This window comes from Lactuca virosa, chromosome 2, assembly GCF_052849685.1.
Source record: "Lactuca virosa cultivar CGN04683 chromosome 2, Lactuca_virosa_CGN04683_v6, whole genome shotgun sequence".
In the NCBI taxonomy this organism is placed as follows: Eukaryota; Viridiplantae; Streptophyta; class Magnoliopsida; order Asterales; family Asteraceae; genus Lactuca; species Lactuca virosa.
The window spans coordinates 224,883,594-224,902,491 of NC_136427.1; the positions used below are offsets into that span (position 1 = coordinate 224,883,594).

The following is an 18,898-nucleotide window of genomic DNA, read 5'->3' on the forward strand; positions in this document are numbered from 1 at the left end:
ACAAGAAAGTCCTAAACTTTATTTTTTTGACAAAAAAGTCCTAATAACCGGCTAACCGGGAAAAAATGGTAAAAGTGTCAAAAATTGTCGGTAATTTGGACTTTACTGTCAAAAAAACAAAGTTTATGACTTTCTTGTCAAATCGATGAAAATATTAGGACTTTAGTGGATGATAACAGAAATAATAATATTCTTGTGCAAAACATTCTCATCATTGATCTATTTCTACAAACTGTCACTGAACAAAAGCTTTGTTGGCTAATAAACACAATCCAGCTTCCTAATGTAAAATGAATTAGCAACTAAAACAAGTATTAGATTGGAAATGAACTACGCTTTATAGAAAAACATATTAGAGTAAACAAAAATCAACATATGGTCCATTGCTCTAATTTTGCCCAGCACAGGGACCACTTTTGTAATAAAACAAATTCAATAACAGGGGTATTTCTTTAATTCGGTCTAGTAGAAGGACCATCTATTTAAAAAAATAAGCATGTGGACCAATACTATAGTTCTGTCAAGGGAAAATATAAGTGGTAGCTTCTGTTTTATTATGATTCCAGTTTTTAAGAAGCTTGACATTGATAACAGTAGAAATCAACCAAATCTTTGTACCAATTGTATGAAACAGTGACAAACTAACTGTTAACTACTCATATACATACACAAACAGCCAAGCGTAGTTAAACATATTGGTAACAAACCAAGAGTTAACAGGTTAAACACTTAAACACATATGAAATTATGTGTTGCAACTTGCAATTATCAATCATTCAATCTTGCATCTGAAATTAGAAATTTAGAATGGTTCAAGGCTTCAAGCAACTACCTCTGTAACAGTTAAACACTTCAATCATTTTGTTGAACTTGTTGGGCAAGTGCTTGAAGAGAAATCAACACCAACTTAAACCATTCGGTGATACAACATCAAACAGTAAAGCAAAGCATAGTGCCTACAGTGGAGAAGAAAAGAGGAAACATATCGAAAAAGTTAGAAGAATGGTCGACAATTGTAGTTGTTTACCTGAGACGAACTCATAGCCTGTCAGTTGTCGCAGTCGAGGTCTGATTCAGGATGCGGCCGACGGGTACTTCTGCTTGGAGATTAGATTTTCGATGCTTGATGAGTCGATGGGGAGGCGAGGTTGGACGTCGGACGGAGCTAGGGCACGAACATGAAGTTGCAATTTTCAATAAAATTTGCAACTTTTTTAATAAAAATTGCAATTTTCAATAAAATTTGCAACTTTTTTAATAAATAGTTGCAATTTTCAATAAAATTTGCAACTTTTTTAATAAAAAGTTGCAATTTTTAATAAAATTGGCAACTTTTTTAAATAAAGTTGCATTAAATCTTCTAGTGCAACCTTTTTGTTCGGTAGAACCTTCTTTATAATCAAATGCAACTGTTGTGAAAAGGTTGCATTAGACTCATTTTGTAGTAGTGCAATGCCTATTGTGTCTGTTTGACCTTTCATAAGCGGAGTCAGAATAAAGCGCCCATAAAGAAGACGTTTACTGTCTGCTGCTGATTCAACTCACTTCCACTGTAGTGTCCGAGTAGATACTGTTATTTTCTCTTGAACCATAATAATATTATTTGATCAGATCATTGAATCATTTATTTCTCTAGTTTCTCTTCCTTTGTTTCTCTTGCTATTGAAATATCTTCAATTTTTATTTATCTTTCAGTACCAACTTAGAATAGCAATCATGAATTATATCAAGTCATACTCAAGTTAAATGACAACATTGAGAACTAGAACTAGAACCATTCCAAGAAATTGTTTACAAGTTTATTTCATTTTCTGCATGTTCTCATAGTAGATTGTTATTTTCAATATTAGACTTTTGCAAACAACCCACACCCCCCCCCTTGTGATCAAAGTACCTTGCGCAAACAGGTATAAATTGATTGTTCCATGTCTCTGTGGTTCGACCCTGCTTGTATTGTACTACTTTTAAATGCATTAAAGCAGTGTATTTGGAGTCTATTGTACCCCTATTATTTGTTGGGTTTGACACACCTAACACTTATAGTGCTAGAAAATGATTTTAAAGTGTAACATCCCAAAATTCAAGACCAAAAATTTCTTTTTTTATTAAGTTATTATATAACTAAAAGAATAAAAACATTCATAGTGTCATCTCATATAAAAACCAGTATGAAAATAATCAAAACATGTCATAATGAAACAATATCAGAGTATAATCACAAAGATCTCATGTGCGGAAAACATAGTGTGATGCGCTGCGATCATACCGACTCCTTTCCTTTTGAAGAAGAAGTACCTGAAACCAAAACTGAAAACCGTAAGCACGAAGCTTAGTGAGTTCCCCCATCATACCACATAATCACAAACTGCCAGACATATCTGGGTGCCCGTCCTACCCTGTCAGACATATCTGGGTGCCAGACCTACGCTGATGAGCATACCTGGGTGCTCAACCTACCCATGTTAGGCATACCTGGGTGTCCAACCTACCCCTGTCAGACATATCGGGGTGTCCGACCTACCCCTGTCAGGCACATCTGGGTGCCTGACCTACCCTCCAGTTTATCTTAACCGGTTACTAGGACTATTTTACCCCTACCACCACCACATAATAACATATCATAAACATATTATTAGGCATATATTGGTACTGTCTACCCCTTCGTCTCTTTCAATCGGTAACCGGTGACGATTTGACCCCTCCCACCACTATCACATAATATCATAGCATCCTAGCACATAAAGCATAACAGATAGTGGCATACCAGACAATTATCACAAAGACAATCATCTCAACTATAAACAACTACAAGAGGGCCGGCATTGGTGCCTTCGACCCACTTCTACTGGAAGATAAATCACCTCACACTACTGAAGTCCCGCAGACAAAACTCTACTTGTTGGATGACAGATTCCCGAACTGTCAACATCAAAATAACACCGAATTAATAATTGGGTTCCAACACATAACCATAAGTCCATGCTTGGGGTAAAAGACTACTTTACACCTAACTTAGCTTGATTCAAGCCCAAGGCCCAATCCAAAGGCCTAAAAGTCAAACAATGAACCAAAGCCCAACATATGGCCAAATTTTCCAAATTAGGCCCAAACTTATACATGGTCTTACCCTAAGGCCCAACCATTTATTCTAGTCCAAACATTTGGCATTCCAATGGTCTAATATATCATAACCATCAAGGCCAAATTATGGCCCACCTATGGCCAATTTTCCAAATTGGGCCCAAGCCTTTCCAATGGGCCTTATCCTAAAGCCCATCCAAATATTCCAATCCATATACTTGTTCTTGGATGGCCCATCAATAGCCCTATCACCAAAGCCCAACAGAAAGGCCCAACTCAAGCTCCAAACAATAATTAGGGTTTCTCACATGAAATGATGATTAGCGTTAAGTGTTCCTACTTAACCCATTAAGGACTTAATCCATTAAGTCCATCGCCCCTCTAGGCCAAGCATACAATGTAATCGGGTATAAGTCATAACATCAATCCCATGGTCCAAAAAGTAGGTCCCGACAATCTCAAAACCCATATATCTAAAATTAGGGTTTTCTAAACCCTAATTAGGGTTTCCAACCCAATCGCGAGCCAATTAGTCGATTTGTTAAGCTCTTCAGTTAATTAATTGTTAATTAAGTCGCGTACCACCCACTACCACCTCGTGTAATGGTGGTCAATCGCGGCTCACGGCGGCGACCATCACCTCGTGGGGGTGGTTATGATTTTTGGCTAAAAATGTCCAAGCATCCCAAAATAACAATCACACACACAAAAGCACACAGCCACCCAAGGTGGCGGGTGGTGGCGGCAGAATGGCTGCATGAGGTGGCAACCACCACCTCACGGCGGTGATGGGTTGTTTTCCTTGAATCATCCGGCCAAGCAATACATTTTACAACACAATATCCAAATAAACACACACTCAAAATAACTCACACACACACACACTCAGCTTCACTTTTAAGATTTCCGGTCAAACAAAACACACACACGCCTTTTGCTCGGAGGATGAACCCAACCACCCACCTGGTGGCATGCAACGGTCGGAGAGCGTCAGTCACGGTGAAACAGCCGCAAGGCGGCGACAGCGAACAACTGCAGTGACACAAACGACGACAACAACAACGACTCACATCGGTGGCGGCGTAAACTCTTGGTGGTACCGGTGGTGTGGCTGACAACGGGACAGAAGAGGAAGAAGGCGCCTCTTCAACCGAGAACAACGGCGGTGGTCGTGGCTGAGGCGCAGCAAACGAAGAACGGAGAAAGGAGGCAACGACGCGAGTTATAGCAACAACAACAGAGGAAGGGACATCCGCTGATGGTCCTTGTCGTTGTCGGAAAAAGGAGTAGCGACGGTGCTGGATTGTGGCTCCCAACGACGTCATTGCTCCTCCGATTCTCCAACCGGTGCAGCTTCACTCCCATTTCATGTCGGTCTTCGTTGTTGCTGGTGACAAGAGTCGTTCAATGGTGCTAGGTGGTCGGAGCCGATAGCGGCGGGTGGAGGATGAGGGTAGTGACGGTGGCGGCTGTGAATAGTTTTTAGGGTTAGGGTTACCGGGAGGGTGACGGGTTATACACCCTGTCTCCATGAACTTCATCCCATAATGCCACATTTGGTCCCTCCTTCTCTCTTTTCTTTCAAATTGAGTCCAAATGTAACCAAATAACCCCTCCTCTACAAATTACTTTCAATTTAAGTCCATATATTACCATTCAGCCCCTGTCTTCTGACATCTTTACAATCCAACTCCAAATGTTACACCTTTAGCCCCTGATCTCAATAATATATTCAATACAAGTCCAATTGATATAATTTAGAATATTGTAAATTCCCGAACTTATAGCATTTAGCTCCCAAGACTAACACTAATTAAATTATTATGGCTTCAGGGCTTCGATAAAATAATATATAAAATACATCGCGGGATTCTAGGGCTTATTATTTATTTATTAATTTCATCTATTTATTTATTTAATAAACGGGATGTTACAACTCTCCCCCACTTAAATTCGATTTTGTCCTCGAAATCATTCCTTACCATTCCTGTCACGCCAAACCACTCAAGTGACATGGCCATAGTCATGAGCACACCCTAGCCTTCCCAGGGCAACCGAATCCAACCATCGCAAGGCCCTACAATCCGCAAATGGCCGAATTCCTTGCAACAATCACATTTACTCAATCTGAAATTTGCAGTCTCGAGATGGTCTTACTCCCTGACAGACCACCCATGTTGAGCTTTATTAAGCTTAATCTTCCTCAAATGACCGACCAAATGCACACTTTCTACCTTGATTATCTCGATGCTACCATTAGTAAAAAAATCACTGACCATAATCAACTATAGAGCACTTATACTTGACAGAAGCCTCAGATAATCCTTCAAGTAGAAGATCCTTCCCTGCAACGGTTAGACTCAGACGTGAGCTGCGCATCAGGGTCAAATCTATTACTCTGACATTATTTAACCCCAATGCAAGTGACTTAGCATAACCTAAGCAATCAGTTACTCCATCCATACATGAAATCCTAAAACACCAATACTGCCCGAAACAGCATGTTGCTACATGGTTGCTTTCTAAAAACCATCGAGACCTCCCTGGTCCCAATTCTTGAGTCAGTCACCTGAAATACCGGGTTCCAGCCCGGTCGCTTAGCTTAAAAGACTCCCACACAGTCGACCCCACACGACTGTCGAACAAAATCCTCTTCTGTCAATAATTACCATTAGTTATCTTACCACTATGGATCTAACGACCTCCTGATCCAACCGATCGGGTCCATACATCAAATCCTAACGTCACCAAATCCAAGGATAAAAGTGATTGCTACATGACCAATGGTAGCCTTATATCATAAACGACCTTAAACAGTCCATCGCTTCCTTGATCCCATGCCTGCAGTGGTGTTCCTACGGTCTTATCACTGGCTCAAGCAGGTCTAATTCATCTGGGAACTCCGTAAACCAATCTGTGGATTTGCTACACCCTCATTGCTGCACCCGAACTGGTGGGTACCACTGTTCCTTCCGCGTTCTAACAACACGCTCATGCTATCTACCAACCTAGTGAATGCTACGACTACACACGCAGTCTCACAACACTCTAGCACTATCTGCCAACCTTGTGAATGTTACGGCTACACCCGCAGACTTACAACACTCTAGCACTATCTGCCAACCTCGTGAATGCTACGGCTACACCCGCAGACTTACAACACTATAGCACTATCTGTCAACCTCGTGAATGCTACGGCTACGCCCGTAGATTTACAACACTCGAGCACTATCTGCCAACCATGGTCCTACCACCAATCCAACTATACCATCCTAGGTCGAACACACACTCGACCTAACACTCATCTGAACTAGAGTCCTAACTGGATCACTAATCTGGTCCCCGAAACCTGCTATCCAATGCCAAGGAAAACTGTGAACCAAATGTTGGAACGTTTTTTGAACTCCCAACTCACCCAATCCTCAACCAAGACGGCCACTCGACCGCCTCCTTCCCTGGAAGGGATGCGAAAATCATCCTAGTTTCACACCTATTTCTGCTCCTGAAAACCTGTTCGATTCTCCCCCACTTAGATTTGACTAAGTCTTCACGGCACGTGGGAATTGAAGGATTCCCAATCCTTCTTACTTCCTACTAATCCATTGTTGACAACTTGTGCTTACCCATGCTAGCGATCAATTACCAGTAAAACCCTAAGATCGTCCATCCTCTGAAATCTTGAAGAGCACCCTTAATATATGGTCCGGTCTGATACCTCAATCCACATCCCATGCTGGCGACTAGAGGCCTTAATCTTTACCCTGGCTAACGAATCCTTGTTCCCACTTCCATCCTCGCAGCATTGCCGAACTCTAACCAAACACAGCCCATGCGAAAATACAATTCTCTTGAACATTCAATAATCAAACTATTGGATTAGATGTCTAAGCCCATAACTATTATTGGTATGTACTCGACCCGAGAGTAGCATAGTCCATTTGGGTTGCATGGCATCGAAACAATTGGATAGACAAATGAGAAAAGGTTATTTATGATTTATATTAATATATTATAAGTTCTAATATATTAATATGAAATCATATTATTTAATTAGTATTGATCAAGAATTAATTTGGAATTAATTTTGTGATCAAAAGAGACTAATTAAATATATGAGGATTGATTATGTAAATCATTCATTCTTATATATGTGGGCTTGTGATCCATAGTCCTTCATGTTGGGCTTAAACCATGTGGTAACCCATGGAGGTTAAAACCCATGGATCATGGAGGAAATGGAAAGTCATGCACATTAGGGTTTACATGGTGTAACCCTAAATGAGCCACACTATATAAAGGACCCCATGGTTCATGAAATGACTAGTGGAGACACAAAGAGGGCAAAATCGATTTCATAGAGTGAACCAAGTAACCTCTTCTTAAGTTATTCCAATTTTTGGTGGTGTTGTGTGATTCCATTTGAGGTGCAACACTTGGGGCACTAAGCTCTTAAAGGTTCAAGACTTCAGGCTCCATCAAAAGGTATGTCATCTAACTAGACTTTTGTAGTATAGATACTACATTGTATGCTAGTTAGGATGATGCTTTGGAATTTTGAATGTATGCATGTATAATAGAGAAAACATAGATCCAAAGCACATAGGGTTGCATATATACCATAGGAGTGTTAGAATGCTCACAACCCAACACAAACACCTATGCGTCTAACACCCGTATCTTCCTGCTACCGCTCCTCTCCTAGTTTCAGTGGTACTAGAACCCAAAAGTTCTCCCTTAGCCCACTATCGATCATACCAGAACAGATGATGATACCACTATATTCCATCGATACGGGTGGACTAGCTTGATGAAGCTAACCACAGGCCTTCCATATAATACCCCTGACTGATCTCTATTATGAATGGAGAGAACACTGAACAACCCGATCCAACAAAAAGGAAACGACCTTTTACTAACTACTCAGTAATTCACGGTATGCAATTGGCAAATGAAAATATTTGATGATCTAACCCAACAGGAGCAAAGAAATAAACCAGGGATACAATTACCCAACCCGCTACAATATTCCAAACTAAAGCAAAATTCTCACAATACTGTGCCGATAAAATTGAAAGAAGGTAATGTTACATACCCACAACATCGCCTGCTGGAGTACTGAATTCTCCTGTCTGACACTGCAGGGCCTGACTCCTGTCTGCTGGGGCTCCTGCCCCACCCTCTCGATCATTAGAGATTTGCAAAATAGCCGGAGCAGGCGCCTTCACTGCTCCTCCCCTCCTCCTCGGACATTCGGCCTTCTTGTGGCCGACCTGATCGCAGTGAAAACATAATGGGCTTACCCCCTGAGAACAATCTCTACTGACATGATCAACCCTACCACACTTGTAGTAGCCTAAACCCTTGGAGCAATCAAATCCCTTGTGCACTTTCCCACACGTGTTGCACTGAGTCCGGCCCTGCTGGCCTTTCACCCGATGATCAGAAGTGTTGGGTCTCTTCCCGGGACCCTCTACTATACGCACCTGGCATGACCCTCTCTTCCCAAGGTGCTCCAAATCGATATCGCATCCGCGAACTCTGGAATTCATATCCTTTAGGGTCTGACACCCTGTCACGCTCACCAGCTCACTTGGCAATGACTAAACTGCAACAGCTTGAACATCCTCTACCTTAAACCGGGTCACAAACTCCTCCCAAGACATTGTCTCCAACTCATAAAGCGTCATATATTACGCAATCAATTTCTAACAACTCTTTGCCGACCGATACAGGAGATTCAAGGTGAACCGAACCTTGACTCCTATGGGATAGGGACTAGTGCGGAAGACACCTTCCATCTCCTTAATCCAACGCGAACTCAAAATCTTGGCAGTCCTTCCTTCGACTGGCTCACCACCTGATCCGAGACCTAATCCTGAGCCAGAACCGCCTCCCTGAGTGCTCATCTCCAAACTGGAAAACCCCAAAACCACTGCTCAAAACATACTAAAGGATTCTCCTCCTCGAAGCTTCTCAGATTCTCCAAGACTCTAACCAATTCGAGTATGGATCCTGTGCTTTCAGTAGTACGGGCCCAATATTACCTTCCACACCTATCCATATTTTCCTCAACAATCCTCCCGATTCATCCAAGTCACTTCCTCAAACTGATGCACCCAAGTCTCACTAAACCTCATTACTAACCCACTGAAGCATATCCCAGGCTTTCCTAGGTTCCCGAACCCACCCAGTCCTCAGCTGCTGAAGGATTCCCAGTAATGTCAACTAGCTACCTCATGAATATAGCCACATGTAACAAGGATCAGATAATCCTTCAAGTAAAAGACTCATCCCTAAAACAGTTAGACTCAAACGAGAGCTGCACAATAGGGTCAAGTCCATCACTATGAGATTATCCAGCCTGTGTCATATATGACTTAGCATATTCACTTAGTAGCTAACTCACATTGCTAAGAGCCCCACAAAGCACAAAGCAGGCAACATTGGGACAACGGAAAAACTAACCAACCTACTCCACTCAAACCATTCTATTCAACTATCTGAACCATACTAACAAGCAGTTCCAAGAGCTCAAACAATCAGTCATAACCTAAACAAACCATCCTATTACTGACTGATCAGTACTAGCGTGCAGATATACAAGCACATACAGTAGGCATATAAGGCATCCTACCTAGATCCTTAGCCCTAATCTAGCATGCAATTCACATATTCACAATTCATATCATACTATAACATGTATGAGTATCTTGGGGAAAACTTACTTGAGCTCGGCCGATTGCACGCATCACACTCCTTGTTCTTCATTAAAAACCCTTAGTTTTTAATTTTAGAAAAATTATTTTTCTTGTAAAAATCTTTCAAACCCTCAATTTGATTCCAGACACCCCCGAAGGTGTGTACGAATCCCTAAAACCAAGGCTCTGATACCAACTTGTAACATCCCAAAATTCAAGACCAAAAATTTCTTTTTTTTTATTAAGTTATTATAAAACCAAAAGAATAAAAACATCTATAGTGTCATCCCATATCAAAACCAGTATGACAATAATCAAAACATGTCATAATGAAACAATATCAGAGTATAATCCCAAAGATCTCATGTACGGAAAACATAGTGTGATGCGTTGCGATCATGCCGGCTCCTTTCCTTTTGAAGAAGAATCACCTGAAACGAAAACTGAAAACCATAAGCATGAAGCTTAGTGAGTTCCCCCATCATACCACATAACCACATACTGCCAGGCATATATGGGTGCCCGTCCTATCCTGTCAGACATATCTGGGTGCCAGACCTACCCTGATGAGCATACCTGGGTGCTCAACCTACCTATGTTAGGCATACCGGGGTGCCCAACCTACCCCTGTCAGACATACCGAGGTGTCCGACCTACCCCTGTCAGGCATATCTGGGTGCCCGACCTACCCTCTGATTTATCTCAACCGGTTACGAGGACTATTTCACCCCTACCACTACCACATAATAACATATCATAAACATACTGCTAGGTATATATGGGTACTGTCTACCCCTTCGGTCTCTTTCAACCGGTAACTGGGGACTATTTCACACCTACCACTATCACATAATATCATAGCATCCTAGCACATAAAGCATAATAGATAGTGGCATACCAGACAATTATAACAAAGACAATCATCTCAACTATAAACAACTACAAGTGGGTCGGCATTGGTGCCTTTAACCCACTTCTACTGGAAGATAAATCACCTCACACTGCTGAAGTCCCGCGGACAAAACTCTAGTTGTTGGATGACAGATTCCCGAACTGTCAACATCAAAATAACACCGAATTAATAATTGGGTTCCAACACATAACCATAAGTCCATGCTTGGGGTAAAAGACTACTTTACACCTAACTTAGCTTGATTCAAGCCCAAGGCCCAATCCAAAGGCCTAAAAGTCAAACAATGAACCAAAGCCCAACATATGGCCAAATTTTCCAAATTGGGCCCAAACTTATACATGGTCTTACCCTAAGGCCCAACCATTTATTCTAGTCCAAACATTTGGCATTCCAATGGTCTAATATATCATAACCGTCAAGGCCAAATTATGGCCCACCTATGGCCAATTTTCCAAATTGGTCCCAAGCCTTTCCAATGGGCCTTATCCTAAAGCCCATCCAAATATTCCAGTCAATATACTTGTTCTTGGATGGCCCATCAATAGCCCTATCACCAAAGCCCAACAGAAAGGCCCAACTCAAGCTCCAAACAATAATTAGGGTTTCTCACATGAAATGATGATTAGAGTTAAGTGTTCCTACTTAACCCATTAAGGACTTAATCCATTAAGTCCATCGCCCCGCTAGGCCAAGCATACAATGTAATCGGGTATAAGTCATAACATCAATCCCATGGTCTAAAAAGTAGGTCCCGACAATCTCAAAACCCATATATCTAAAATTAGGGTTTTCTAAACCCTAATTAGGGTTTTGTAAACCCTAATTAGGGTTTCCAACCCAATCGCGAGCCAATTAGTCCATTTGTTAAGCTCTTAGGTTAATTAATTGTTAATTAAGTTGCACGCCACCCACTACCACGTCAGGTAGTGGTAGTGAATGGCGGCTCACGGCGGCGGCCACCACCTCGTGGTGGTGGTTATGATTTTTGGCTAAAAATTTCCAAGCATCCCAAAATAACAATCACACACACAAAAGCACACAGCCACCCAAGGTGGCGGCTGGTGGCGGCAGAATGGTGGCGTGAGGTGGCAACCACCACCTCACGGCGGTGACGGGTTGTTTTCCTTGAATCATCCGACCAAGCAATACATTTTACAACGCAATATCCAAATAAACACACACACAAAATACTCATACACACACTCAGCACCCTTGTAGTGGCAGGTAGTGGTTGGAGGTGACAGCCACCACCTCACGGTGGTGGTGATGGCTTCACTTTTAAGATTTCCGGTCAAACAAAACACACACACGCCTTTTGCTCGGAGGATGAACCCAACCACCCACCTGGTGGCGTGCAACGGTCAGAGAGCGTCAGTCACGGCGAAACAGCCGCAAGGCGGCGACGGCGGACGACTGCAGTGACACAAATGGTGGCAACATCAACGACTCACATCGGTGGCAACGTAAACGCTTGGCGGTACCGGTAGTGTGGCTGACGACGGGACAGAAGAGGAAGAAGGTGCATCTTCAAGCGAGAACAGCGGCGGTGGTCGTGGCTGAGGCGCAGCAAGCGAAGAACGGAGAAAGGAGGCGGCGACGCGAGCTATAGCAGCAACGACAGAGGAAGGGACATCCGTCAACGGTCCTTGTCGTTGTCGGAAAAGGGAGTAGCGACGGTGCTGGATGGCGGCTCCCAACGACGTCACTACTCGTCCTATTCTCCAACCGGTGCAGCTTCACTCCCATTTCATGTCGGTCTTCACTGTTGTCGGTGACAAGAGTCGTTCGATGGTGCTAGGTGGTCGGAGCCGATAGCGGCGGCTGGAGGATGAGGGTAGTGAGGGTGGCGGCTGTGAATAGTTTTTAGGGTTAGGGTTACCGGGAGGGTGACGGGCTATATACCCGGTCTCCATGAACTTCATCCCATAATGCCACATTTGGTCCCTCCTTCTCTTTTTTCTTTCAAATTGAGTCCAAATGTAACCAAATAGCCCCTCCTCTACAAATTACTTTCAATTTAAGTCCATATATTACCATTCAGCCCATGTCTTCTGAAATCTTTACAATCCAGCTCCAAATGTTACCCCTTTAGCCCCTGCTCTCAATAATCTATTCAATACAAGTCCAATTGATATAATTTAGATTGTAAATTCCCGAACTTATAGCGTTTAGCTCCCAAGACTAACACTAATTAAATTATTATGGCTTCAGGGCTTCGATAAAATAATATATAAAATACATCTCGGGATTTTAGGGCTTATTATTTATTTGTTAATTTTATCTAGTTATCTATTTAATAAACGGGATGTTACATAAAGGTGGAAAAGTGTTTTCAAATGTATCTTGAGAGAGAAACTTCCTCTTTGATAATCCACATTCTAAAGGTGATATTATCCATCTCTTAGGATACTTGTGTAATTGAGTTTGGTGTTGAGTCGCTATGGAATTAGGGTTTGCAGCTATGGTTATGTTATTCCAAATTGATTGATGAAAGTGAATAAGTTTGTGATTAGATATCTAATTCAACTTAGTAATAAGGGAAATTTTTAAGAAAGGCGCTATATTAACACAAAATTTCAATTTTGACACAAAGTTTTTATCTTTCTCAATTATGTCACTATATTTACAATTTTGTTGCAAGATCAACCAAATGACCGGTTCTTCAGTAACAACTTTTCCCGAATTGTAATAAAGTCACTAAGTTTACCAACATTTTGATTTTGACACCGAGTTTCAAATTGCAAGAAAGTGACTATATTACCATAAAATTTTGATTTTGACACCGAGTTTTTTTTTCTCAATTATGTCACATTTACAATTTTGATGCAATGTCAACCAATTGTCCGATTCAGAAGATGTTATTGTGTTTTAGAAGCTCGATTTTGTATAACAAATAAATGAAGGTCGGTCTAATGGTTCAAACTCACTTACAAGTCAACGAAAAGTGCACAATCACCTTTTCAGGAGATTTCATTGTGGTTTAGAAGCTCAATTTATACAACAAATAAATGAAGACCCCTACAAGGTCGATTTAGTGGTTCAAACTCACTAAGCATCTCCTGGATTGACCTTATAGGGGTCTTTATTTACTTGTTGTACAAATGGAGTTTCTAATCTACAATAACATCTCCTGAAAGGGTAAGTATGCACTTTTCGCTGACTTTTAGTTAAATTTGAACCACTAGATTGACCTTCAGATGACATTTGTGAAGAAATACTCTTTTGAGAGTTAAACATTAAACATTATCATAAAATGTGCCACCTAAAAGGGTGAATACGCCATTTTCGCTGACTTTTAAGTAGGGCTGTAAATGAACCAAACGAACACGAACGAGGGCTTGTTCATGTTCGTTCGTTTAAGTTAGCCGAACAAATAAACGAACACGAACGGATAAATGAACGAGTTTTCTTGTTCATGTTCGTTCATTTAACAAATTACATTGTTCATGTTCGTTCGTTTATGTTCGTGAACATGCTAAACGAACATAAACAAACGAACATAAATGAACAAAGATAAACAAACATAATTGAACCTATATGAACATATAATATAGTAATGTAATCATACACAATAAAACATATATGAACACAAAAAGAACTTATATAAACGAACGTAAACGAACAACATAAACGAACGTTCACGAACATAATCAAACGAACGTGACCATTGTTCATGTTCGACTGTTCGTTCGTTTAACTAAACGAACGAGAAGTTGTGTTCATGTTCGTTCATTTATTAAATAAACGAACATAAATGAACTTCCCGCCGAACGGTTCACGAACAGTTCGCTGAACGTTCGGTTCGTTTACAGCCCTACTTTTAAGTGAGTTTGAACCACTAGATAGGCCTAAAATAATATGTGAAACTGGTTTCGATGCAAAATCTATATTTGAAACTCAATCCTACCACATAAGATCTTACGTAACTTCCACATCAAAATATTGTCATGTCATTTATTTGGTAACCTGCTAGATTTATGGTAACCAGCCAATTGTTTGACATCGTAACATTAACAAAATTGTTACAATATTAATCAATTGATCGGTTACCATCAATCTAGTAGGTTACCAAATAAATGATATGACAATAGTATGATGTGGAAACCACGTAAGATCTTATGTGGTAGGATTGAGTTTCAAATATAGGTTTTGCATCAAGCCTAATTTCATATATGTTTTTAGATCGACCAGTGGTTCAAACTCACGTAAAAGTTAGGGAAAAATGCGTACTCACCATTTTAGGTGATACGTTTTATTATAATGTTTAATGTTTAATTCCCATCAGAGTATTTCTTCACAAATAAAGTCAGTGAAAAGTGTGTACTCACCCTTTCAGGAGATGTTATTGTGGTTTAGAAGCTCGATTTGTACAACAAGTAAATAAACACCCGTATAAGGACGATCCACGAGATGTTTAGTGAGTTGGAACCACTAAATCGACCTTGTAAGGGTCTTCATTTATGTGTTGTATAAATTGAGCTTCTAAACCACAATAATATCTCCTGGAATGGTGACTATGCCCTTTTCGCTAACTTGTAAGTGAGTTTGAACCATTGAACCGACCTTCATTTATTTGTTGTACAAATCGAACTTCTAAACCAAAATAACATCTCGTGAATTGGTCAATTGGTTGACATTGCAACAAAATTATAAATGTAATGACATACTTGAGAAAAAAAAAACTTGATGTCAAAATCAAAATTTTATGGTAATATGTAACTTTCTTGCAATTTGAAGCTCGGTGTCAAAATCGAAATCTTAGTAAACTTAATGACTTTATTGCAATTCGGAAAAAATTATTACCGGGAGAACATGGAGAACCAGTCATTTTATTGATATTACAACAAAATTATAAATGCAATGTCATAATTTAAAAAAAAAAAGAACTTTGTGTTGTCAAAATCAAAAGTCTATAATAATATAATGATTTTCTTGTAATTTTCTCTAGTAATAATAATATTGGATTAGTCTCGTAATATATCTCAAAAAATTGATAAAAATTTAAAATTAGGGTTTGTGTAGTGTTTTAGGAAATTGTTTGGAATAGTATCCAAACCTTTGTAATTGGTAAAGACTGGTTAAAAATGGAATAATTATCATTGAATTGATTGTTTTATCTCATGTTTATATAATGTAAGTGTCAAGAGTAAATGGATATGAACTTGTTTGACCTATGAATGATAAATTACAACAATAGAAAATAATCACAAGAATCAATCTAACAAATATTACGTACAGACCTTATCTTTAAATACTGAAACCAAACCATATGATGAAGAAGAGTTCTGAGCATATGGCTACACAAAATTGCAATGTATTAAATAGTTTCTACTCGGTAAAACCTTACACAGTAAGTGTTGCACGTAGATCAGAACAATTAGTTTTCCAAAATCCAATCTTGTCATTTTTTCTGTCATACATAACAAGAGTATTCCGAAAGATAATGCCTGCATGCATTGCAACAAACATATAATAAATAATTACACAACATTTTCATCGATAGCAACAAAAACCCGTATAATATATAGTATTAAACTTAAATTACCTCCAAGCATAGTCGTTGGATCCTTTCCATTTTGAAAAATCCCTAAGCAATATGCACCATGCACCTTTGAGTGCTTCACAAATCACAAATATCACACACATCAGAATATTTAGCAAACATACACCATTAATGTTTAATGAATTTGATTTTCTAAATATATATATTGGAATAACTGCTTACTCTGAACAAATAGTTCTCAGGGGTTAGTGACAACTTTTGTCCCTTCCCAAACACCATTTCAACAGAAGGAAATGTCTTCAAGAGCTGTGAAACATCACTGGAATTACATTATAACAGATTAACACTTAACAGTCAACTTTACTTCCTATTTATATATATACTTGAATACGATAATTAATGTATGTCATTACTGAAATACCTTCCAGCACCAGAAAAGCAAATGTCATCATAAGTTGGATCAGGACCTTTTATCTGTTTGACAGAATGGACTTCTTTCATGATCTGCATCCAAGATTTAAAACTTAATAACTACATATAGGAATGAAATTAATTAAGAAGACTTAAGAATCTTACAGCTTTCTTAAATGCAAGAAAAGCTGCTTCAGGTAGGTAACCATATGTTGTTCCACTGTCTAAAACCGTTCCAAGACTTCCATTAAAAACACTCTCACTCAAAGGCAACAGCTTTCCAGCAACATGTAACTCCTTCAGCTCAATATTGTAGTATGGGCTGTTGATGCATCAAATGTAATGTTATTATGTTAAAAAAAAAAGAAGTGAAATTTATAGATATAAAGCATACGTACCTACGAGTAGGGTTTGAGTAGGAATAGACCATTCCAGCTGAGGGGGGTGAAATGTCACCAAGAACAATGGCACCACCAACAATATCCATTCCACCATAACACAAAGAGAAGGAATCACTGATTACACCTCGGTCAACAAGTTGGTCAACTAGACTCGGATAACCACGACCCAAACCTATTATTCCATCGGCATGTTGACTGTAGAGATCACCAGTTTCCACATTTTCACAACCGAAAATGGCACGTTGAGGTGAAACTTCACTTTGGTTGCCAAATGATATGATGTCTTCACCAAGAACACCACTGCTAGTACTGAATTCAGCGTACACATTTTCATACACACATTGCTTTTTGTCCTTGTCACATGTGCAATTCTTGTTGCATTTCAGAGATTTGTAAGTGCTGGATGACTTTGGATCAAACTTTGGGTCCTGGTATGCACGATCAACAATTAACTTTTAGAACCTTAAGAAGAAAGCATACATGTAATTTACTGATGAACATCATGTAAAATGCAAAAAAGGAAAGACCTGATGATTGCCACATTCTTTACAAGTAGAACATGGAACATAAGTCACAGTACTCCCTGTGTCCACAATAAGAGCAAACTTCTGTGGTGGAGATCCAATCCATAGCCACGTTGTGTAATACCTAATAAACATCAATTCAATTCATCAAATATCTCCACCCCAAAAATGGTACAGTCTGTTAATTCTGAAATTCAAAGTGAATTCACTACTTCTACTCAATGATCGTTAGTTTCCCCAAAGAAAAACAACATTCAAATATATAAATTTCACACATCCTTAACGTTTTCGTGTTGGCGCGTCTATAGATCGAGGAGATGAATTGATACCCGTCGATGATGAGATCATCATGGAGAGCCATCCGCGCGTTCCGGCGATGAGTATCAGATTTCTGGAGGTGACGCTGAGATTTTCCGTCGCCGGAGAAGGAGGAGATCGGGGAGGAGTTAGGAGGAGAAGGAAAAAGAGGTAGAAACATGGTTTGGCGATTGATATCAGCATTCGGAGGATGGAGTATAGTAGTGCTTGTATCAAGGGCGACAGCAGAAACAAACACAGACGACCATAGATTGTTAAACAGAACAAAAATCGACAGGATCATGATAGAGGTAGCAGACGAGGCCAGTGCCCGGGTGAATCGTGCCATAATTCGTCAATCACTGAACTGTTGTTTCTGCGGATGGAGAAAAACGAAGAACTCGACCAGATATCTCTACTCTCTCGAGAATCGTAGAGCTAGAATGAGAGATGGATTTTCCGTTCCGATGGAGTTATCGGTGACTGTGAGTAACGTTTTCCCGCTGAAAAGATATTTTAATTCTCATTCGAAAGTGCCGGCGACGACGTTGATCGGATCTAGGCGTCACATGAATACGTGGATCGGATCGTTCTTAAACAGATAATGATGCACAATATTCCTTCACGTGCTTTCTCTCTCTTCACCATCACTTTTTAGGTAGTGTTTGATTTAAAAAAATAAGAATTCAAATAACACGTTTATACTTTAGGCTCCTCGTCCTAGACTAATAATACTACATTAGATTTGAAACTTTGGTTCCATTTCACACATGGATGAGTTTTGAACTAATAATACCCTAAGAGCGACGGGTGTATAATACCCTAAGAGCGACGGGTGTGGGCAACACCTTATGGCGTTATCTGACGTGGCCGCAACCATAACGGCGCCATAATGCTGAAACACCGCCCCAGCCTCCCGTTATGGGGCGTTATGCCAAGACGCATTACCATGGTAACAGATGGTAACACCATTTTTTCGACCGTTGCATTTTCTTTTCCGTTGAAAAACGGTAATATTACCGTTTAAAAACGGTCAATTGTAAAAAACATAAAAAATTGACTACTTAATT

At 40.0% G+C, this 18,898-nt stretch overlaps 1 protein-coding gene across 2 annotated transcripts; it reads right to left on the reverse strand.

The window, feature by feature from the left end:
* Positions 1 to 15,845: 15,845 nt before the first annotated feature.
* On the reverse strand, positions 15,846 to 18,507 carry LOC145160306 (aspartic proteinase 36-like). Of its 2 annotated transcripts, XM_079079446.1 has the most exons (8): positions 17,861 to 18,507; positions 17,535 to 17,655; positions 17,005 to 17,435; positions 16,772 to 16,928; positions 16,617 to 16,699; positions 16,418 to 16,514; positions 16,238 to 16,310; positions 15,846 to 16,139 (listed from the first exon to the last, which is right to left on the reverse strand). In XM_079079446.1, exons 1-8 carry the CDS (start codon positions 18,175 to 18,177, stop codon positions 16,036 to 16,038), a joined length of 1,383 nt encoding a protein of 460 aa, XP_078935572.1. In that variant the 5' UTR covers positions 18,178 to 18,507; the 3' UTR covers positions 15,846 to 16,035. The 2 variants fall into 2 exon arrangements, with proteins under 2 accessions (XP_078935572.1, XP_078935573.1); XM_079079447.1 differs by lacking the exons at positions 15,846 to 16,139; positions 16,238 to 16,310 and having other exon boundaries at positions 16,418 to 16,501.
* Positions 18,508 to 18,898: the final 391 nt, after the last annotated feature.